Consider the following 25,665-nt stretch of genomic DNA (forward strand, 5'->3'; position numbering starts at 1 on the left):
GAGCCTTCAGTAATTACACAGGGGATGGGCCGGGGAATTTCGTGCGCACGTGTACTGTAAAATTGACCTTAACCCCTTCTCTAAAGTGTGACCGCCCCCACCTTTTCGACATTCTTCAACTTGACCCTCCCCCCTCCCCAACAGGTGCCGCGCAACGAAGCTGTTTGTGCAAAAAGGTGTTCGTGTGCAGTTTTTCAGCGGGCAGGGAGAAAAAATCGAAATTTTCTTGTGGGAGGAGAAGAAATTTCATTTTCAGTGGGTACCGAAAAATACGTAGAGGGAGGGGAATGCTGTGGTTGATAGAGGGGAGCAATGTTCCAAGGGAACATGTATATATATCTAGTTGGCAATGGGGAATATCAGTAGTGGGGAATATGAATTGTTGTGGGGAGTGGGGAGCGGGCAGACCATAGACACTGGAGGGCAGTAGACATTAGTGTCAGGGATAATTTCCGTATATGTCAGTGGCAGGGCAGTTAGGAACAGTTTTACTTTCCCCTCCAAATTTTATGTTAGGGTCAAAACTAAGCAAAATTGGTATATCAGCCTTCAAAACATGTTTTGTGATGATTTTGCGAAATTGATGAAATTTACCAGTTGGCGACACCTCCCTCAATCACTGCAATATTCTCCCCAGGAATAACTGAACCAGCATCAGCTAATTTACATAACAATTTGTTTAACTGTTAAAGTTCGGGACAGAAATTACAGGGGGAGGACTGGCGTTTTGGGAGGGAGGATCGTAATTTATCAAGCAAGCATTTTTGAAGGATCCTACATTTTCGGGAGGGTCACCAAATTATGCGCAACTAAAAGAAGACAAGATATGGCTGATATAGGGCTTCACCCAAAAATATCAAATCACAATACATGGGAGTTTATTAGGCAAACTATTGGCAATTTTCCCCCACACTACAAGGTATGTCTGCAAATTAATATATGTTTGATAATATGTGTAAATGTACTTTGCTTGAAGTGGGAAGTAAAATGTGCCAGTGTGTGTGGAATTTCGCCGAAATGTTGATTCACTATACATGGTGGTCCTTGAGAAAACTATGAACAATTTTTCCAACTAACAATATCTATGCATATATAGACGTTTGATAATTGGTATAAGCTCACACTTTGCCACCTGTCACATATGATTTTATCCCTTGTTTTTCATCAGTTTAACTGTTCCAGGTGTTTAATGTAGGCTGCATCTTCTTTGCTTGTGAAGCTTGTCGATAATGAATCAATGTATTTAGTTTGTGATTTCCTATTGAGGAAATATCACATGGACAATGGAAGGTGTGGCCGTAAAATCAGCTTCTGTTAAAAGTGACCCTCCCCACAACATAGGTTTATAAAAAGTGACCCTTCTCCCAATGCCCCAGCCCACCCCATCTGTCACTTACTGAAGGCTCCCTAACAATGTTGATACCGTATGCCCGTCAAACTTACCTTAAGTCCAGTTGCATTTATGCGTAATGAGTTGTACAGATACAATGAACTCAATAGGTCTGTCCGCAAATTAAGCCATTGTTTTCTCATCAATATACAGATAAATATTTGTCTGCAAAATATTTTTTGAATATTACTCATGCATCAACGACGAGCATAACTTAATAGCCTACTGCAAATGTTACGGTGAACACAAGGAAAGACCTTTTAGCTTAGCCTACGAGCTAAACAAAAGTCAATCATCGGCACTGACAAAATTTGTCGGTATTTCTAGCAGTATGGTGTATATTCAGAAACAAGCCTATAACCACCCTAAGTCTCGTTCCTGATTGTCCGGATGGGTCAATGTGTTCACCTCTTTTAACTTGTAGCACATACTTCTGAGAGTCTCAGGGTATGTCGTTTCCTTGAGAGTGAATTGGTCGACATTAATTTGAGATAAAACAGAACAATATTGTGTTAATTTTGCTCGGAAACCATGGGGTCTGGTCAAGTAACTGAAATTTACTATTAAAAAATCTTGCTTCGGACCAGGATTCAGGCGCTAAAACATCATTGCTCATATTCTTTCAACTCGAATATCCACACCTACTCTTCAAAGACGTTATTACTACATACTATACTTATATAGGGAGGTCGCACAGCGCCTCCAAGCGACACACTTCATGGCGGTGGTTTTCGAGTGCAATGCTGTATTAGGAAAGTGCGCTGAGTCGTCAGGTATAATTCAAGAAATTGTGCACTTTAGACATTTAAACGGGGATGGAAAACCCGGGGGCCTGAAGTTTAGTATTTGACATGTGCATGTTAAACAAAGCGCACTTGGAATAAATAGCTGTAAAAGTATAAAGTGATACCTTCGGTCCAGCATTACTACCATTTCTATCGCTTGAATGTTTTTACCAGGTGCTAAAAGTCTCCAGTTTTTGCAGACTCTTTGAAACCAATAAAAATATATTGCGATTCCACTGTCTTCAATGTTATGTCAGTTGTAATAGCAACTTAATCCATTCATCCATAAAATTTTATACATCCCGAAAATATTCGGCGAAAAAGTGAAATGGTCGCTACATGTTAAATTTGGTGCCAGAATGTAAATGTCTTCTCCCATGAAGGTTAGAGCGATGCATTATGCCATCATTACCAGTGCACACTTACCGTGGCAGTTGAAAAGCTTGTAACCCTAGGCCAAAACTTCCATCGTGGAACTGCCAAAGTGATTACCATGAGGAATAGCTCGCTTCACGGTTAAACCGCCTTTCCCGAGCATACTAAACATGGCCTCTACTTTAGGAATAAACATAAAGGCAATGACCAAGCTTAAGGAATATACTTTCCAAGCAGGCCACAAACGTAGTCACACGTATAATGTCTGAGATGACGCTAATCCGCGCGGGGAATTGATTTGATTAAGCGCCGGAATTACAGTTGGGTGCGTTCGATATACTACGAGTTGGAGACAATTGTCTGTAATAACGAGTATAGTGAGACGAACGGAACACGGGATGAATTTCATAAGGCTTCCTTGATCGAGTTCAAACTTCGCTCTGTGTGCTCTAAATTGACGATTATGAACGATTTCGGCTGACAATTTTTCGCCCAAGCACAGCAATTTTAACATTTAAACTGACCTCTTGGACGAACACGGGAATGTAACTAAACTCTCATTGAAAGATAACCACTGCAGGTAGAATATAAGTAAGGTTTGTACAAATGGTATGCAAGATCAGTAGCACCATCTCATATGTGTATGTTGTATATATATATATATATATATATATATATATATATATATATATATATATATATATATATATATATATATATATATATATATATATATATATATATATATATATATATATATATACATATATACCCTTCTCTGGCTTTGCATCATTCATAAGATTGATCCTCATTACCAATAACTGATTCCTAAGTTGGTGACTTGTGTGCGAGGCCCTGTAGAATCCCGCGGGATCCTTAGGTTGAAAGGTTAGGTGATGAGTTTAGCCGCCTTACTCACCATCAACGCACAACGAATGAAAAGCCCATCTAAGAGTCAGGACCGCCACATTGGACCGACTGATCCATTAGCTCAGTTGTAGAGCATCCGTAATGTCTACGGGGGTGTGGGTTCGAGTCCCGCATGGGTCACTTTTCATTCACCACTATATTTCATATACATATATATATATATATATATATATATATATATATATATATATATATATATATATATATATATATATATATATATTATATCATAAACAGTAGTTATTTCAATTAAAAGGTAATAATTCTGTTACTTCATTTTTATGCATCTTGCAATTTTCAGACGGATCTGTCTAACGTGTAAGGTGCATGAAACCTCAATAACATATATGGTAATGTCACTTTGTACTTGAGACACTGCTTTTGACATCGAGTACTGCAATTTCCCACGAGGACATCTGTATACTTGTGTATGTGTGTCTGATTCTGATATATATATATATATATATATATATATATATATATATATATATATATATATATATATATATACACTTACACACGCAATAGGCTTAGTGTGAAATATTACATGTTTACGTCATGCATTATTCTAGATGTCGTGCATGAAATACGTTGCTGTAAACAATAAAGTCGCATAGACGCAGTTCCGATGACCCCTACCCTTTCAAAGATGTAAAGAGGTTAAGTAGATAAAACAGTAAACAAATTCTTGTGTTCGTCTTACAGATCTGACTGGATTGAGCCGCTTGGTTTGCTTTGATTTGTTTGGTTGGGTTTTTTTTCTTTTTTGTTTTTTGTGGTTTTTATGGGAAGTAATGAATTCCTAAGTTTGAATAAATGCGTTCACAAGTTCATTGCGCCTTCACGAAATTGTACTTGGTCTATAAGCGTATGATCTCACGTAATAATCCCATGTCACACTTTTAATTTGAGTCTAATTTATTTTGGCATGCAATGTACTTTTCAGCCTAGCTGTATTCATTCCTACTCGGATTCACAGTCAGTGAAAAACATTTCCTCGGCATAATCTATCTCAGGCTTTGCTATTATCAAGGTATGAGTCATATCAATGCTCATGAAACCAACAATTGTAGATTTATCGCTGATAGGCAAGCAAGCTTTGGCCTTTGGACGTGTTTACATCAGTATCCAATAGCAACAGGATTGATTTGATGGGTTTCTTTCATTCTTGCCGAGACGTTCCCGTTTCAAACGCGAAAGCCGTAATAGACTAAGCCTGCTTACTATACTGATGCGATTTTCCTGAAACTTTTTTGCCTTATTTTTCCTGTATGGGTAGTATTAGTGACCGTGGCATTGAATTCAATGGCGAAATAATTTGACGGAAAAGATTTCGTTTTGGATTAAGTTAATACTCAGATAATAGGCCTATATTAAAAACAGATATACTGCTCGGCAAAATGGACGGGAAGTGTGCCTGAACTCCGTGCTCGGTATCGCAACGTCTTTCAAGATCAGTGTATGCGGTAGGGTGTGCACGTGTCACCGTCAACTGAGCTTGCGTCCGCACGTAAGAAAAAGTCGCCAGGTGGAAAACACCGCAATTTCGTTGGCGCCGGTCAAAACACTCGTTAAGAAGCACCAAAGAGAGAGAGTGAGATCTTGTCAGAATTGGTCACGTTCAGCCTGCTGAAGAAAAAAACAGTATTCGATGTGTTATTGTGAACTGCGAGAAGTAGGGAATTATAATGACCTCTGCCTTGAGTGTTCGTCAAAAATGGTTGTCAGTTTTGATGCACCTAAATGTATCGCGCATCGATCACTTGTTGTTATATCATATATATACAGTAAAGACAATGGCAAAAATACATATAGCCATCATTACTCACGGCGAAATTTTTCAATTTTCAAATCTGAAAGTCCTGCATGTAAATAATGCATACCACGTATATTGGGGATGATATAGACACAGAAGCCTTAAGCAATTGAATGAGTATTCATGTCGTATTTCTATCAGAGAGAATGTTGTGATGTAATATTTATGTCCGCATGACAATTACAATGCCATGCATCACAAAGACGTGACTTTGATTGATTGCGTCTTCAATCCTGACAGGTTACACAAGACGAAGATGATTTGATGGTATAGGGACTGCATCCTCGATTTTTGTCGATTGTATGCAATACTCGCAATATGAATTAGTCATCGGGGGCGCTTTGGAATTGTACCGATGTTTCCAAAGCAACTGCTTTTCTGTTGGCAGATTTACGTCTAATATTGAGCAACGCATCGCTTGTGCAATCTGGAGTGATTACCATAGAAGCAATATCTGCGTCTGAGATCAAGATTTGCAGTGTATAACGCTGTATGCCAGGCGTCGAAGCGCAACGCTATCTCCAAAACGAGGTTCGGTCTTGATTCATATAGATTTCCCTCAGCGGAGCGCGGGGCGAGGCCAGTCAATTAGACAGACTCGTTATCTTAATTATTAATCTACCAAAGCAATCTGAATTATGACTTCGACCTCAAACGAGAAAGCTGGAAGAGTGAGTTATCATCGTCTTGAGATGGCACTCGCATTTTCGAAGGGTTTGATTCGTTCTTCCACATATAAACGCGCCCTTCTTGAGGCTACAGAGCGTGACATACAATAAAGGTTTTGTATAGAGCTGCACACTGGAATTATTTACCGCGCAATTCTCGCTCGCAAACTTTCATCAAACGCGACGCCTGCGCCGGTAGAAGTTTGGACTATCGACACAGCATTTCTATCCAGCAGCAGAATATTTGTTTTCCATCGGTCTTTTTCGAGTTTACTGGGCTGCCACTTTTTAATTGCAGAGATGTCTTTAGACAAGCCCACGTGTGGTAATTGCTTGCTGGTTCTGTTTCCACGTATATGGTGCGTGCACTCAAACAGGTGCGTGTAATCTGCGCTGCGCAAAATCGTCGCGCACATACAGCCTGAGGTCGCGCGCACGCTCGATTGCGCGACTGAAAACCTCGCTCGGCGGGGATGGAGGTGAGATCCCTTGTGCCCAGCTGCAAGAGAAGGGGTTATCCCAACGAGCTTTAATATCAGCATTTATCACACGAAACTAAACCCTCAGTTCAGGGGCACTGATTTGTCTTTAATTGTAAAGTTCGTTAAATTTGCATATAGTATGGGTGGCGACTCGGTTGAATATCGGTGACAAAGCTACGGTTTCCTATTTTTATGCTCGGCGCGGAAGCCGTCAATGTTGAGTTTTTGCTCTACTTATCCGTGATTCCGCCGACGAACAATGACGAAAGGAGGATAATGATGCATAAAATTCAGTCAAGTATGAAAAGAAGTTATCTTATCTTGAACAAAATGAGTATAATTGGGCGGGGAACACGACGAGAAGGATAATTAGTGGGACCAATCTTTATCCACATGTACAGGGTAGGTTTCATGGGCTCTATTGAATACCAAGCAAAATACAGGTAGACATATTGCAGTCGCTAAGACCGCTTTATATCAAAATGAATTCAAAGTGTCCACTCTACTGGCAAAATCACAAAACACACACATGCTCGACCACAGCCGGTCATTTATGTTATGTTTATGCCAAACCAACCAAAAGAGTATACTTTTAGGCTGAGGCGGATCCTACCCGACATTTGTGCGTGCGAACAAGACTGTATTCAGTCCTTTACATCAAGCAAGGGTGCATGGGACCTGTGGAAGGTGGACAGTCAGAAAAGAGAGACTTTCAAACGAAATGATGCATGTTTGGAGCGTGGGCGATAAACGTGATTCATGTTACTGGACACTTCACTTAAAGTGTATGACTGCACTGTGGGTTTTGCTCGGTGAGTGAAACTACAAATAGATTTGCGGGTAAATTGTTCGAAAAAACGATATTACAGGCACAGTATCTCAGTCATACGGTCTGGAAGAGAGTGCATCCATCACTCATTTTCATCTAACAATGTCGGCAATCATGAGTTTGGCCACAACTTTGCTATCAGACTACTACAGCGGTCACCGACTCTGCGAAAGCAACAGCAACCTGGGAGCTTGAGACACAATGCAGCAGTATAGAGAACGCATGAAATCAGTCAACTATGCTGCAAGTTCCTCGCTATGGGCAGGGAAAGATAGCGCGTCTGAACAAACAAACTCCAAGTAATCGTCATGAAATCCCGAAGGGAAGGACGTGACTTTCACATTAAATAATGTGGCACAGATATAATTCAAAGTTTTCTGAAATTTTAACTTTAAAGTGATATCTACAAAATGGACCAGAAGGCCCTGCGAGAAAGCATACGCTGACGTCCACAAAAAAGCTGTGTAAAGATTCTGTCTCTTTTGATTTCAAACGTTAGCCATTGAGACCGCGGACTCAGCTAGATCAGATTGCCATGGCTTCTGATCATCCCGGCGATTACTGTGTGTACGACCGAAATTAAAAAAAAAAACACGTAAAAACTAAATTGACAGGTATTCCCAAGTTTATTCATTAATTCATGTCCTTTAGGTTTGGAATCATTTAATCATCGACAGCAAATATCGATTTCATGGTCATATTTGTAAGTAAACTAGTTATGGTATGTATGGCATATCTTTTCTTTATTCATGCATTTTTCCCAGTTCGCCATTTTATGGACAAAAGGCTCTCGCCAACAAACTCGACGTGTGGAATGAAATATGGTGCTGAGTTACGAGATCTATTCTACAGCCACGTGTCTATCAATGTCAAAACTGTGGCGGGATCACAGGGTGAAATTTTACCAATGTCCCGAGGGGAATCGGTTCACGTTTTATCTGATATCAAATATGACATAAAAATCAAGTGATCAAATGCGAGTTAACTGATGTAGACAACAAGTGGGCTTTTTTCATCTATTTTTATCTGAAAGCAAATGCGAAAAAGTACGTGTGACTTCATATTAACTTATGAATCGTCACATACACACACACACACACACACACACACACACACACACATATATATATATATATATATATATATATATATATATATATATATATATGTATGCATAGATTCATACATAAGTATCTTAGCATAAGGAAAAATTTTACCTACGATGTTGCATCTGTTGACGTTTTCATCTAAGCGAAGTGTCAGTAGATTGTGCTCGGACCAATTGTCAATAACAAAGCCAACGATGCAAAACCATGTCGTGGTCAATATTTGCCACTGACTGGGAGGTTGGCCTGTTCGAGAAATTTGTAACAGCGCCCTCATAATTTGCCTGTAACCCCCAACTCGCAATCGACGTCACACTACACACTGACGCTTTGCCATCCGTAGACACCGGTTACCGGCGGGCGCTGCGCTCATTCTGTTCTCGGTGTTCAAGCGCAGCACACGGGTATATATAAAAGTCGTGGTTTTACCATACCTGGACGGCAGTGTCTTTACAGTAGTCAAGCAGTGACAATATGTGGATTCGGCGGTCCTCCCCTGGAATGTGGCTCCTGTTGATATCTTTTCTGGTTTGGTGAGTACGAATACATCTTTTTGTGTCGATTTTTGGTTTTATTTTGTTTTGATTGTTTTTGCTTTTTTTTTTTAATTTACAGTAGAAATATTTCAGCACTTCGAACATCTTGTGTCACTGATATCATTCTTTTGCAAAAGAACCAGATCGGAGAACTCGTCTGCATTTACAAGTTTCTACATTTTCGGTTCGATTTGAAATTATTTAAGACATTGTTAAGATATTTTGAAACAAATTTCCTTACACCAAATGAATACAATTATTTTATTGGTTTTAAAAAAATATTAAACTAGATCTAGACGTGTTTAATTTTGAATCCATTCAGTAAAGAATACTGGAGATTTGACAACGATCACCAGAATGTCCTCATAGGAAACCAAGGATAACACATATTCCGAATCACACGGATGATTCGTACAGTTTCGACAAATTGCCTAATCGTCACGTCTAGGTTCTTTGCTTTTACTTCTTTTCTTCCGTTAACTGCCATCTCTGTTTTCACTTTTCTTAAGGGTTGATGATCTCAAGCGTGTTTGGCCGAGCATTGTTTCTCAGTCACGTACTCATAGAAACCCATCTAATAATACCAATGAGCGGAAAAAAAACCTTCGCACGTTTCAGTGGCAATTTATTGAATCGTAAACATTGGAAGTTTAGTTTTGTGTCCCTGCCAAAATGACGTCACATCGTCGCCCTATCCGTGCCTATTCAAAGCAAATGAGTTATACATGCCATAATATGAGCTGTGTTTCGCCAAAACGTAATTTACACATGCATAACCACGACAGGTGCTGGTCGCTATACGAATGTAAAAATATGCAGGTCCACTTTAAAGCCGCGAGAACAATAACTATTTATAGTTTATCCTGTCCAAGGATGATTAAATCTAAACGCGAATGCACGATCCTGGCATTACACGTGTTGCCGAGCCTTTGGTGATTAATACCTATTCATCGACACATCTCAACGTTATCCCCAACAAATACCCATCGAAAAAAACCAAGTGTTCAAAAATGTTTTGTTCAAGGCGAATAAAAACGTGATACCAAATACCCTGCCTATTCATAATGTTGAAAGCAATCCGAAACAGCTAGTGTTTTTCCGGACTGGTTTGATGAAGAAGTTTTGATTCCCTGAACATGTTTCGCTGCGTTGATAAGCGTACACAAGCTTTAAGTTGAAGCGCCTCGAAAATGAAAAACAAACTTTTGCTCCAACTTTACTAAATGAAAATTTCAACCATTCTCTTACCTACGTACAAACTTTGGAACAAAAGAAACGAACACGATTAGAACTAATTTAGGATGATTGGATTTTCATATTTTTCAAATTTCTCAAACATGTTAGGTGCCGTATAGCTGAATGTTTCAATATTGCAAATTACTCATAAAAACAAGTGTGTAATAATGTAAAAAGAAAAGCAGACGAGATTATATTTGTAGATTAAATCGGCATTACTTCACCATCCAATTATCCCAAATTAGTTCCAATCGTGTTAACGAAATACTTGACATTTACTAATATTTGAAATTCAAAGTGGCCCCCATCCCTATGCTAACTCTAAGGGGAAAAATTTCGATTCTTGACAAACTAAGAGGCGTATTTTACCTTTAAGAGATATTTTGCACGTAAAGCACACTCTAGATCACTTGTAACCTGTCCCTGTAGAGTAAAATACAAAATACAGTCATTATTTGAAGCTTACACTGCATTGATATTGTTTTCGCTTTCAGTTTTTGGGGTGAGCTCACATCCGCGGAGTTAGATCTTGAGAAAAAGAAGACATCCATTTTGAACGAGCTGCTGGCACGGTACGATAAGCGTGTTCGCCCGCATATCAACGGTGAGTACAATAGGTCCTGCTCCTTAATGACGTCAGAGTAAAAACCGAGATGAATACGCAAAATTGAATATTTGTCCGATAATATTAGATGATATTTTCGTTTTTACGGCTGTCGAAAATGGCGTTTCGTGACAAGAATATGATGATTAAAAGTGTGAAATTACTGGTCGAAAGAAGTAAATATGCGCGCAGAAAGGCAAAATTCGTCCCGGCAAATACCCGCGGTGACTGACTGACTAACATCAGAGTTCTGCGAGACTGTTTGTATGCCATAACTCAGCGCCTTGCACGAAGAAGCTGAATTTTTTCAAACTAATATTCATAATGTCAATGAAATGAAATTATTTTAACAATTACACACGGTAAAACACGTTTGCCACTCGAATATCTAGGCAAAGTAGGACGAGGAAAATTTATTGCCTACCTTTCGACCTCCCGATAAACGGCCAGTGTGAAAAAGTCTCCTTTAAAGGGAATGGACAGGGTTGAGGAATAGCATTATCGAGTGCAGATGCAAAAAACAGACGCGGACATAGGTGAACAAGTAATGTACGGAACGTCTTTGAGTGAAACGCGCAATACATCAGGCACTCAGCTTTTAATGAGAGGGTACTATCATGGCCCGTGTGTTGATGGAGATTTAGGGGTAAGGACTAAATGAACGCATCGTCGACACTCGCCATTGAAAGTGCTTCAGAGTCTGCGGTAATGTGCCGGTGCATATTTCGAGTCACTTTGACAGCACAGAGTCAAAGTGAATTACTGGCTGCTAGTCGGGTATTCATTTTTACTCTGTGAATCAAGGATTGCTACACGAATATGTTATATTTTCCCTACATTCTCTGAAATTTAAAACGCTCTCTCAAAACATCGAATATTTATTTTATTATAAACGGCCAGTGGCTTTGTATGATCATAATAATGCTGTCGCGAAATGAAAATTAATTATCCAATTTAATCGATAACGCGTATGAAAAAAGAGCGTCTCGCGCTCGCAGCTAAAATGATTATAACCAAGTATCTCTATAGAATTATGTTATGAGCGCCCGTTTTAACATCACTCACAAATTGCTGTAATATAGTAAGGAGTTTTATTGATCGGCAAGTAGGCGTCAAGACCCTCTGCGTCTGTCGATACAAGCACTGATGTTGGCGATGAGTTTTTGAGTAAATACACATGGTATGTATATACGCCGTACGTAAACGACCAGAATGTACGGTATCATTGCCATACACGCAAGTCAAGCCGGTGCCAACCTATTGAGAATGAACATTTCCTGCCATTTTCAGCCATGGCATACTGTCACATGCTTTTGTCGGGTAGACTTAATGAGGTAATTTGATCATGTATTTTGTAGTATGCCCATACCGTCTCGTGTTTCCGTTGAATAATTTGAGAATATGATCTTGTAATTTTATTTGTATGTATACAGCCGGTAATTTTTTTCGCAGACCGTGTTTGTTAAGCATGCTGTCTGAGCGACGCCTCTATTAAAAGCAAACTTCGATTTACTCTCGCAACTGTCTAATTTCAGTATATACAGAGCCCTTTCTTTCCAATTTCAGTTCGGACCTCTTCACAAGGAAAGTGATGACGAGGAGGGATATATGGGAATTTCCTTACTAATCCGCGCCAAATCTATAACCCACCTGTGTCGCACATTCGGCTCTTGCAATGAGAATGGTCCGGTGACGCGAACACGGCTTCACTGTGCTCGTTTGTGGCAAAGGCTATACCGTTTACATGGAAATTGCTCTGTTCTTCTTGATCTATTTGAAGCGCCTGTGCATGACTCAGATACGAATATAGTGTAACAATTATAGACATGCAGGCAGGCCACAAAACTATACAACAAAACAACGGCATATGCAAAGAATCGTGCAAGCGCACTGAGGCCATTTTTTAAGTACGAGCTGCAATTTCATTTCTAAAACTTTTTGCATTCGATTCATCTTCTACATGAAGTCAGCTAAAAAGCTTAGTTATATTTGCCTAAGAAATTTTAACGACAAGGAGACACAGAAGAGAATGAGAGCAAGGATGTTCCCCTAAATCATGGGTTATTCTATAGCGTTTCGATAACGGATCCCGGATAACGGACCCGATATACCGACAACGAGGTTGAAATTCACGGTAGGATACCGTTGCGCTGATAAACACAAAGCTACACTCGATAAAAGAGTTCACCGACGGCTTCGGCATTCTAAAAGAGAGGCCGACCCTTCTCAGGTGGTCGTTGGTGATCGGGAGACGGTTTATATCCTTCAATCTAGGAGCTACAACGCTGGTTGAATAATAGCTCTATTTGGTAAATCGGGAAGCTCGTTGTAAACACAACCTACAACGATCTCTCCCCCTCTCTCCCCCTCTCTTTCTCTCTCTCTCCCCCCTCTCTCTCCCCCAAGCGGTTCTGCTTGTCTAGACGCATTATATAATTGATTTCGTCCTTAATTGCATATGCAAAACGTTTGTACTTACGGTAGACCATGGATGTAATTTTTTACATCCATAGGTAGACACATCATGAAATTTCTCGACCATGAGTTTGAAAAGTCTGACAGTAGGCCTATAACACAAATCAGCTGAGTTTTCCACCATTTCATTATGTATGTATGTATGTATGTATGTATGTATGTATGTATGTATGTATGTATGTATGTATGTATGTATGTATGTATGTATGTGTGTATGTGTGTATGTGTGTATGTATGTATCTATCTATCTATCTATCTATCTATCTATCTATCTATCTATCTATCTATCTATCTATCTATCTATCTATCTATGTGTACGTATATATCCGTACGTACGTATGTATGTAAGTATAAGTATGTCTCTGGCGTTTTTACTTATGCGTCAATGCATATATGCATGTACACGTGTATCTTTGCAGGTATCTATTATCAGTGTATGCATGTATGGTTAGCCATCACCCTCTCCATCTCGAAATGAATGATAGCGCGTTATGCGTACATATGATATGATGTAAAGACAAGCGATAGACGTATCGTTATCAAACGGCGAAAGATACAGCTTGTTTCGTTGACTTCGACGCTGTCAATGGCTGGTGACAATAATTGAATAATCGAAGCACGAGAGAGAATGTCTGGCAATACGACTGACCTGAAGAGTGTGGATAATCGTGTGTTTGCGGTCTAATGGACAATTAACAGGTTGTTCCCATCAGCGGATTCCCATTCACGACAATCTAGAGCATTTCAGCGCGGCAGATTGAACAAGAGACAGATTTATGCTCACTGATGGTAGGCTGTTATTTTATTCATGGCGTTGAGCTAATCCTTTCAAACCTTCCCTCCCGCCGGAAACTTAACTGGTCTTCGGTCTCCTGTTTTTATAGTCGGTTCCGAAATATATGAAATGACACTGTACAGGTCCAATTAAAAGCGAAGCACTGGTTTGAGCAGAAAAAGAGATCTGCAGCTCAACATTTATTGTTCAGTGTTTAAATATAGTGAGAGGAATATATTTAGTTGGATATGTTCGCAAGCTCTCTGTCTGTTAAAATGAAACTTTCTAAGTAAGAAAATAGAAGCATCAAATGCACATAGACCTGACAAGCGAACCAGCTTTCTTGTGGATTGTTATAGTTTAATAATGTACGCAAGAACGTCGTGGAAGATCTGAGTTCCAAGAAATGGAGTGTGTTTTACAAACATCATGAACATGACACTCGCACTGGTCATGTCAAATATCAGGCAGGAACTTCAAGCATAGACCCTAAACAGTGTCAATGTTGTTTTATAGGGGGTGTTTTGTTTTGTTTTGTTTTGTTTTAACTCAGCAGAGTGAAGAAGAGCCCAGACTATAAAGCGAGTTTTACCTAGGGAGTCCGAACACTGACCTTAAAATATCACCTAGACCCCCTAGTTAATGGCATTTGACGAATGCCTCCTCTGTATTGGCAAATGAACGCTTTGCTCTTTTTAGATCTATGGATATTCTAGATTTATTCTCTGGATTTATAGCCCGGTGCAGAAGAATCGAACACCGGGACGACTCGTCACGGGTTTCGATGGCAATCATTTAATTGCGTGACAAAGCACGAACTCTCAGCGTTCAAAATTACATTCGTGACCGACCTTGGGAAGTAAATTTACGAGAGGATGTCTAACGCACAGTTGTCCCACAGACAAACGACAAATCCTGCCCGATCCGTATATTTGCTGTGATGTGAGTGGAGCTTACGTATACCTAAGTACCGTTCATCTTATAAATCCACGATAATTGCTCTTCGAAAAAAATGGGTTTCTGGAACATTTACTTTGCGAACTCAAATGCTTGATGAACCCCAAACTCAAAATATGATGTTTTTCTTTTTTCAAAATGAACCAAATTATTGTGCTCTGATTGAAGATACTGGCCGCTACTTAAATGGAGTATGCATTTCTTGCATCATAGTCTAATAAACTCGGCAAGATATTGACTATAACACCGGATGAAGATGTCAGATCGGTTCGCGTTCGTTATAGCGTAACATTAACGATAGCATGACTGCATTCAGTTTCAGTCTAAGCTATAGATACACCGCATGGGGATTTTTAAGTCGTTATGATCATGTCTGGCAAACTTTTTGTCTACGTTAAAGAGATACAGTGTAGTCGGAACTGCATGCGCTCAAAGGTCGTATGGGACCCATACGACCAACGTAAACACTGTATCCAAGGTACGATGGTGATTAATGAAAGTTACAATATGTCTATCATAATCTACATCGTATAATTTAAATGTTGAAGCTATGATGATGAGGTGCGTCTTGAGATCGTGCACGAAATGCACTTTTTGGACAAAAAACTCGCACAGGCGCAGTTCCGACGACTGTTTCCCTTTAAAGTCGCTCAAGGCGGATTATCGAAAATGAACATGGAAGGTATTATCCCGTTTGACAATTTGATGGTAACTTTCATGAGAACGTTTTATCATTAACAGCTTTGATTATTGGAAAAGTAGCAAGGCCTTCTTTCGCTGCTCGACGTCCGGCAGTGCCAGTAATGTACAAAGTTGCATAAAAGATTCGAAGCTGATAAATATACTGGCAACGTCAGGTTCGTCTAAACTGATGTTTACTGAGTTGTTACAACAAGGTAATTCAAACAGTAAGCGTCCCACATTCTGTTGGCAGCTGTATATGCAGCTAGCGAAATGCTACTTTGGCGCTTTCTAATTTGGTTCACGTTCGGCACGCCAAACAAAATTATTGTTCGGAATTTTTTCTAGCAGGTACAGCAAAAACCACAAGGATATCCCAAGAGACGCAGCTTAATCGCCCAGACGACACTGCGATTATTTCTCAGCTCTTTGCCTCTGTCGTAGTTTAGATTTACTTCCTAAGAAAATCCGCCAGTATTTATCTTCGGTCATCCCATCAACGCTGGTAATTTATATCGTCAAAATGTCGTCGACTGTTTAAAAACGCCACTGTATCTCCCTGTCGTCTTTTGTGCCCAGAAGCTATGAAAGTTAATCGGTATCACTCGTCTCATTCCCCCGTTTTTCATATTGATCGCCTATTCCGTCAGAGTCGTCATAAATCGTGTACCTATACTTGCTTTCTATTGCAGGACGTCCGAAGAAAACATTAGAGTGACGATATAGTGACACATTTACTGTGTTTCAGCGTTGCACATCATAGCTTGATAGAGTGAAAATAATGCGACATTGCTCAGAGCTGATTTGTCAAAATCGTAGAAGTCTCTTCATATTTACGCTGTCCGTTGGAGACCGTCGCGTCTACAATGAGACACCAAAGTTTGCCCTGAGTATATTTTGAGTATATTTTCTTAAATCCATTGGTAATGATTTTTTCACTCCGACTCGCCGAGGGAGGCGACCGAAAGGTAAAGAACTATAGGTAAAGAACTTGCCAGGCAGCTGCCACTGGACGATAATGTTTCGTCCTAGCTATTAAGGTAGAACGTGCCTCGTGGACGGATAGTCTGACTCTCAAACATTTAAAGTTCTTTTCTGATATACCACTTGTGGGGGTTCATTTTAAAGTTCTTGGTGTAAGAAAACTGTTCACTTGCTTAGGTTTTCGAAATTCGAAAATTTCATTACTCCTCAATAGAGTTAATACAGGGATGGCGGCCATTTTGAATTTTTGAAATCGGTAAATCTTTGGTAATTCGTTTCTCTTGTATGAAAATTTGAACGGTGACCCCTGATTATTCTTTATTTTGAAAGAGAAAGGTTGAAAGATTCCTTAAGGAAAGTTAGAGTAAAAGTTTAAGTTTGTTACTTTCGAGGCGCATAGTACCTTAATGTAGAACAAAGCACGCTACATCATAATTAATCATGCAGTCGCAGCACTCTTCCTTTCCTATATCAAACACGCGTTTTAATTACGGAATCGTTGCGGAAACAGTCGGTGTATACGCTCTTTTTATCACTGGGCATTGACCCGTCACTCGACGAACGACTGAAAAAAATATCTCTGTTATGAATCTGCGTGATGCATGTGGGTGTCCTAGTTTGTTTGAAGAAGACAAAGACATCGTGAGAAGCGCGGTTTACGTTGAGGCAATAACAGCCTTAAGAGTACACATTACAGAATGCCTAAATCACCATAATCGATAATCCTGCTGTCTACGCTTGCTCAGGAACACGGCCATTTCAGTGTCTGTTTTTAAAGGCTAAGCTATGAATGATGTGCAGTATATACATTCACTGTGAGTGACTTCTACACTAATGCTTGGCAAAATCAACTCAGAACAACTGACCATGGCGATTAAAAGGCAGAAATCTTGCAGCCGGGGGAGGGGGAAGGGATGACCTTAAAAGGGAATTGTTGGCGTGGCTATGCATAATGATTGTTCGGATAACTGTTTAAAAAAGGCAATACTAATAAGTGATGCTGTTTCTTTGTCCGAGAAATTGTTACCAGGGGTGTTTTCAGGCTTGTTACCATGACAACAGCAAAAGACAACGCGTGACAATCTAGTCGGTAACGATTCATGTCATGAAATAGTAATGCTTCACACATGTGGGTTGGAGACAGCGAGCGCTCTGCGTATAGTATATTCCAGTGCAATATTTTCATTGATGCAATCGTTATAGTGTGCGGTGTAATAGACTTGGCCTTCATTAGTGCACGTTCTCCGTGTTAAGGCAGACAATCGCCTAAATGGTCGTGTCAGTGTCATATGAGATGTTTTAGCGTTATCTGCAACATTAAGAAGCGCCAGGGAATTCATTCACAGTCAGACCGACATAAAGACAGACAGGAAGGCAGATAAACTGGCAAAATCGTTAGACTTTAATGCAACTTTCCCTTTCTTACAATTTTCCGTTGGGTATCTCAGTAATTCGACAGGGAATATTTGCTTTCGTATCGGTGTTGTGAGACCAATTCCTAATGTTGGTTTAGAGGTACGGTGTAGGTTCGACAGCACTGATTCTGTGGAGCTTTCCCTTACACAAATATTGTACATCTCTCAGTAATGTTTGCATAATGGTCCATTCGGCCCTTAGAAACCGCTAAATGGACGTTCCTCATTGGATTTCAAATGCCGCAATAAAAGCAAACGTTTTAAGGCCCAATAGCTCCGATTTTCAGCATTAGTTCGACGATTTGAGGATGGGGCTTAGGTCAAGTGGTGTTATTGTCCTCGTTTTTTAAATGTGTACGCACAAAAAATGTAACATGATAATTCTGTCAATTATTTCGGGGGATCGGGGTGCCAACCAAATATATGGCCGTCAATGTACATTACAGATACATAAATTGTAACATCACAGATGCAGCTGAGGGAAACTACAGAGAAGCAGTGAGAGAGACAGGGAAACCTGTATGCACCGAAATACTATGTTGTGAAGCTTATACGCTAAGTAACTATTGTAGATGTGATGATAGTGTCTTTTGCAAATGGTACAAAAGTGTGTTTTTTCCCCGAATTATCAATCTCAAAAGGTCGCTAAGGGAAACACGTGTCAATGTTGGTTCGCACTTCATTCGTAATTTCCTCCAGTAATGTGGTTCAAAGAAAGTCGCGTGAGACACTGTTATTACTATGCATGGTATAGCTCCTCTTTCATATCATATATAATTTGGTGCAGAAGGACGATCATAATTATATTGAGCATAATAAAAGAACATCAAACTGGAAAAAGTCTATGATACATTTGTAATCTTCCATTTGATTTTTAGTACAGTAGAAAATGCTACCGCTTTCCCGAAATTTGTGTTTGCCCAACGGTGTGCATTAAACAGCTCAAATTTTAATGTCAAACGATGGACGCAACGTCCATCTGCCCCGGCTATGTTTTTATTTGCCCCATGGTTGCGCGGTAACGGTCACGGAAATTCATTGCATCAAGATACAATGGCTACGATAACGCTCGATTGGTCGACACGTCGCAACCATCGCAGGGGCTAGACATCACAGGGAAAAATATGTCTTTTCGTGAAATGCCGATCCCATGATTACGATTGTACCATTCAAACCTTGAGTACGATAAGCACATATCGAAGTAAAAAATTCCCACACCCTTCTACTTCAGAGCTACGTAATAAGAGCTACGCCTCATATTATCTCTGATTTGCTTAAAATTACCTCTTTTCAGTATTCAAATGGAAATCAAACGATGGATTGTTTAAAGGTGTAACAAAGAGCGTGTTTAATGTATAATGATATCGTTGATCCTACAGAGCCTCAAAAAGTTTATACGTTTTTAAGTCTAAATAAGAATAAATTTATTTTCAAAATTTTTTGTGTACAGTATAATATATATATATATATTTCAAACCTTTATGTGTATAATATATATATATATATATATATATATATATATATATATATATATATATATATATATATATATATTACTTCAAGGACACAGTAACAATATCTGTTACTTAAGTTTCACTGGCATGCATTCTACAATCTTCTTATATATATATATATTATATATATATATATATATATATATATATATATATATATAATATATTATGTATAGATATATATAAGAAGATTGTAGAATGCATGAAGCTTAAGGTAACAGATATTGTTTTATATACATACATATATATATATATATATATATATATATATATATATATATATATATATATACACGCATAAAAAACACTGAGATGAGGAAAGAGACTTTGATAAATAGTCGTCGTCTGCAGCAAATGCAATTTGTTTAATGGTTTGTTTATTGCATTTCAACGCCTCCGGCCCATCTGCAGAGGAGTTACACGTCAAAAATGCAAATAAATTAAAACTTTCAAATTTACAATACAAAAATAAACCAATCCGTAATTAACAATTTCTATATCAAGGATTGTCTACATTTAAGCTACAAAGTATGTCTTTTCGCAACTGAAAAGCTTTAAACAGAAAAATACCAAGCTTACGCAATACCCGTTCATCGGTAGAACGTAATAAACGCTGAAACTTACATATATTTGGATGAATACAGATATCTTCAGGTAAATACAATGATCTGATATTATGATAAGTGGGACATTCCAACAAAAAATGAAACTCATCTTCGACTTTGTTAGAATTACACATTTCACAAAATCTTTCAGCTGAAACTAAACCTACATGTCTACCTTTTTCTATATTTAAAGGAAGGCATGAACAACGGAAGCATGCTATTGTTTGGCGGATTTTAAAATTAATATTTAAAGAAATGTATTTCTCTGGTTCAAAGGCGCTCTTAAACTCAATATATGTACGCATTTTATTTATTTTCATAATGTTTCCCCGCCATTGTTGCTTGCAAATATCTTTTACCCTTTTCTCAAAATCACTTAAAAACATGCAATTTGTTTATAATACATGAATAAGTGTTACACGTAGAATACATGTATATCATTGTACAGGCTAATTGGATAAGGTTTTACTCGAAAGGCGCCTAAGAGACTTCGGATTTTACGACAGCAAAAATTTCAGATCACAGAACAAAGGCATTGACAGTTTCCACATTTTTTGTAAGAGCCTAAAACAGCATAATCGAGGTAACAAACAGATAACACTCGTCGCATACATGTATGTCGCACCGCCTTCAGTTTACGAGTGTATTAACTCATCAATCAGTGACATAAATTATGTGTTGTGCATTGTTGTATCAAGGAGCCCGGAATGTCACTTTGACGGATTGCATTAGCGCTGACCTCCTGCGCAACGGAGCGTTCCGTTTGCGATCGGATGTGGGTTCAATATTGTCCGGGCTGTTTCAAGACTGGACGCACTTACACAGCAACAAATATGTATACACGGACAACTTATGGTAATATATGAAGAAGTCGCCGGCCACATTTTTTCCTTTCATTTTGGACTCTCAGTGATAGCATCGTACTTTACAAGCATTGAGAAATATCACTTTGAGTCTTTTTCCGGTTCATTCACGAGTTATAGATTCTCGCTCAGCACACAGAATGGCAGCTTCTGTTTTCGCCAGACAGACGAGTTTCACAAGAGGGGAAAAAATGATGCGCACTATCACGACATATATTTGAAGTGAACTCGTGAGAAGGTAATTGCAAAACTCATGCCACAAAACACTCTATGTGACAAGGACATATATAGCTGGAGGCAATCGTAGGAGAGTTGGAAACTGCATACAAATAATACAAAACAGGAAACCGTGACGGGGAGATTTTTTGCACTTACTCGCGGCACAGTCCGTCCTTTTTGTTAAGGGACTGTACGTGAGGGCGAATAGTGTCGCGCACAAGGCTTGTGTTCTCCCGATGTGGCCGGTGCCATATCCTTGGCAATACATCTTAGAATTCCCATTGAATGTACTTGAAGTCAGAACCATAGTCGTTCAATTATTTTTAAGATGGAAAGTACATTGTATGTATAGGCCTAGTCCGTTGGTGATTCCAGGTTCTGGTGAAACTGAGGGGCAGGAGGTTTGCATCTCTTGAAAAATTTAGGACGCCAGCTTTGTCATGATCAGGCCATGCTGATTAGATCCCAGGGGGAATTACAGGTGTAATGTAAGAGAAGACTGTTTTTGAAAGGTACGGCTGCAAGCGAACAATCCATTGCAATAATAGAATTCGTTTTTGACAAGAGCCGTCGGGTACCGTCCGCGTGTCTGTCTGTGTGTCCCTCGGAGAAAAAAATCTTCGCGTGTGTATATCTGTGTAGTGGCGTTGTCATTTCGTGGTTATTTCTCAAGATCTCATCAAATGTAGATTGATTTTCACGGTCGCGTCGCCGGAAAGGATGAAGCTAAAGTTTGATCTGCGGAACCTTTGCAATTACAGAGCGTCTGCATAATTCACTTTACTTTCATCCACACCAAAATGTTATATTACGCTGGCTGCACTGCATCGTTGGCATGCAGTGTTGTTGCACTGTTTCAACCGCTATACAACCAAAAATACATATAGATGTTTGATGGGTGTAACTTGCATGCTTGAACATGAACATATATTTCCATACAATTGTTGGTTTTGAACTGTTAGCATCGTATTTACGCCATTCAGTGTTATTGATTATAGACTTGAAATCTACAGCTATGAAAAGTGCAGAATATTTGGGTTTGACAATGTTTCATATAATGAAAGATTATCAAAACTAATTTCTATTCCGGCAATAGCGTACCTTCATACACATTTGAGTAAATAATGTACAAGTTCTAGAATTCGAATTTTTTTTCCCACAACGTTGTCATTATTAGCCCTACGAAATGTCTTATCACTTGTGGTCAACAACTTATCGTGCTTGGGTGTGTTATACCGTTATCGTCATTTTTTCAACCAACAAGCATTTAGACGAGCTTTTGCATATTGTTATTATTGGATTTTTATTTATTTATTTATTTTATTGGATTTTTTTTTGCATTTGTAAATAATGAATGTCCCAGATTAATACACAGAGCAAGTGAAATGATCAATTAAATGTCCCTGGATGATCACAAAATATTGCCCATGATCTGTCCCGCTTTCCAATAGACGATCTCACATCAGTGGGGGTCAAGTGAGTGCCAGCTATGTCATGACCCGTCATGAATGTCACTATTTTCTTTTTTTCTTTCCTTTTTTAACACTTATAGGACAACAGGGGGTCACTTAAGTCTTAGAATTCGAACGGGTGTGGAACATATCTTGACCGCAACTAATACAGTAAATTTCACGGCAAGTATAAGTGATTGCGAATTCATACAGAAACGTAGAATGCAATTCATTTCATCAAATCTGAGTCCATGGACTCATACGTATATAAACTTCGAAAATGCAAAAGTAATGTTAAAAGGAAGGCAAACTTTCATGGAATAATGTTTAGTTCGATTACGAAAATAATATTTTTACTGCGGACTTAGTCGTAAGGTTAGTCGATTTTGTTTGAGACTGTTATCTTTTCGTCGCAGGCCCTGCCATTAGGCCAAAATAATTAAATTCTTTGTTTTGCGTCCCCACCCGCTTAGGTTTTTAAGGTTTTCATGAAAAACACACAGAGTGTATTTGAATAGGAAATTTTAGGACATACCCGCTTAGCTTTTCTCAACTAAAAATTTTGTTACAATTTTTCGTTTGTTTGCTGCAATCAAATTACGTTGTGTTATTTTATTTGTGTGTGTTTGTCAGCCGCTTAGACGCGTACCTTTTCTCATTTTGAGTGGACGCAAAACTAAGAATTTAATTACTTTGGCCTTATTAAATTTCACGAAGTGATTTCTTCAAAACACTGAACTAATCACAAAGGTAATATGCATGACGAGTTGTTTCGCGGTATGATCCAATACGGTCGCCACATGATCACTTATTCGCGAACCTTTTTCATTTCAAGAAACATATACGTCAGGCATAAATGTCACAGTCACGGAAATTTCAATCGAGGATGTAGACGTTATTGTTTTGTAATACGATAAAATATGGCCGCCAAACGTACAGTGATTCTCCATATTTCATATGCACAGACGTTCTGTACTTTGGTAAGATTACATTACAGCCCTCTTCGTCCAAATAACTATAAGAACAGCCACGGAGTAAACACTGTCACGGTGTCATCAAAGCTGAGTCAAGGTGCGCTTACACTTTCAAGGTTCACCATGGCGATACGAAACACACCATATATGACAACGTTTGCTTGAAATAATGTACATATAGTGTTGATCAACGTCGATTCTATCATAGTACTGTTATGATCAGTGTTTCCACCAATTATGCGATACCAAACAAGGTTATGAGGCAGAAAGGCCAACATGAGAGTCGAGTGCCCGTCGGCCCTTTTCACGTCCAAGGTTTAAAGAGCATACCATGATTTCTCTAAAGCAATGCACATACACTGTAATGTACATGCATGTGTTATATGCATGATATTCCACGTGCAATGAGTTGGGCAGACTTCAAGATTCCAAAACATACGGTACGACTGGAGGGACTATGTCATCGACGATGAGTTGTCCTTATCAGCATCATTATCTTTAGTATTAAGCATAAGAACAAAAGTCATTAAGGTTTTGCTACCGAAATAGACAAGTATCTAATGTGTCATAGCTAAGTCAACACCAAGAATTATGCTTGCGTTGTTTTTCTGTGTGCGCAAATGTTTGAGCAAGTGTGCTCGTGCATGCGCGCTTGAGTGTGTGTTTTACTCTTGTCCTCTCCATTGCAACACAAACTTATTCGCAACAACCTCTCGATACAAAGACACGATGAAACTTTCAGTTGTGTTTTCTCAAAGGTTTTGCTTGACATATCATGTGTTTCGAAACTGAAGAGGCACGGCTCAATTAGTATGATTAATATTCTATGCAAACACGCAACGCTTGAGGTATCCCTGCACAGATGAACACTCTGGAAAACGAGCCTCACGCGCTGAACAAGTGCTTGATAAATAGATCATTCATCTCACCAGACATTGGATCAAAATCTATTGTGTGATGAAAGTATAAAGTATTGTGTGGATACTTAATGCGTCAAATCTATTGAGTGAAAGATTCATGTACATGTGCTTGTATATGGATGGGTGGATGGATGGATGGATAGATGGATGGATGGATGGATGGATGGATGAGCGGATCGGTGGATGGATTGATGGATTGGTTGATGTAGTGCTTGTTATGTATAGAGAGAGGGGGGCGGAGGGGGTGGAAGGGACATTCTTGTAACTGGTATCAGCTTTATGTAAAATACACACAGTGTTCTTTGTTCTAAATGTTGCAATTTCCTATACTATACTTTATTATAGGTAGCTGATTATTAGCATTATTCTTATTACGAATACTAGAAATGTGATTAATTCTTTGTCAACACTGGCATTCCTGACGTCTCATGATCTCAGCAAATAGACACGGCGCCAGCGGTTTGATTAATCGGGCACCTATATCAAAAGCTCCTGCGTTCGTCTTGGCCATTGACAAACTGCTCTCGAACAATGTAATAACCATCGAATGCTTTGTATGACTCTGGAAGACGAGTGCAAGAAATTCGTGAAGACGTCACGCATCCTAAATTGGCAATCTATGTCCTTTCCTGCAGCAGCGATCCACTGAACGTGATGTCCGGAAGAAAACTGTTAAAATGTCCGCTGCCAGAAAGTAAACAAAGAATACTGTTGAAAAAAATTCACGAGAAAGACAGAATGCCCATGGATGTTAATATTGTGTACTATCTTTTAATTTTCCTTCTTGAAAGAGCATAAATGATTTAATGGCTATTAGTCTTTACGTTTACTTGTCTCCACTCAGCGTTTCTTTATTTTCTTCTTTCGCTGCCCAGTTACTCAGACACGTCCTCACATAACCCACGGATACATGTATACGCTCTACCAATTGCTGACTACATCCTCATGCATTTGAAAACGTATACTGAACCACACACCTATACAGGCTTCAGATGGCGAAACACAGTGACGGACAAAGCACACATGCAATCAACCTGACGGAAACAGACTTAAACTATAGGAAATTGAAATTCAG

The 25,665-nt window shown here is 39.1% G+C and overlaps 1 protein-coding gene across 1 annotated transcript in view; it reads left to right on the forward strand.

Annotated features, from left to right (window-relative positions):
* Nucleotides 1-8,693: 8,693 nt before the first annotated feature.
* LOC139147550 (glycine receptor subunit alpha-4-like) overlaps nucleotides 8,694-25,665 on the forward strand; it is a 95,377-nt gene continuing 78,405 nt past the window's right edge. The window contains exons 1-2 of the mRNA XM_070718676.1: nucleotides 8,694-8,914; nucleotides 10,648-10,757. Of these exons, the coding sequence (XP_070574777.1) occupies nucleotides 8,856-8,914; nucleotides 10,648-10,757 (169 nt within the window). The 5' untranslated portion in view covers nucleotides 8,694-8,855. The remainder of the gene's footprint in view (nucleotides 8,915-10,647; nucleotides 10,758-25,665) is intronic.

This window comes from Ptychodera flava, chromosome 13 (assembly GCF_041260155.1).
Source record: "Ptychodera flava strain L36383 chromosome 13, AS_Pfla_20210202, whole genome shotgun sequence".
Classification (NCBI taxonomy): Eukaryota; Metazoa; Hemichordata; class Enteropneusta; family Ptychoderidae; genus Ptychodera; species Ptychodera flava.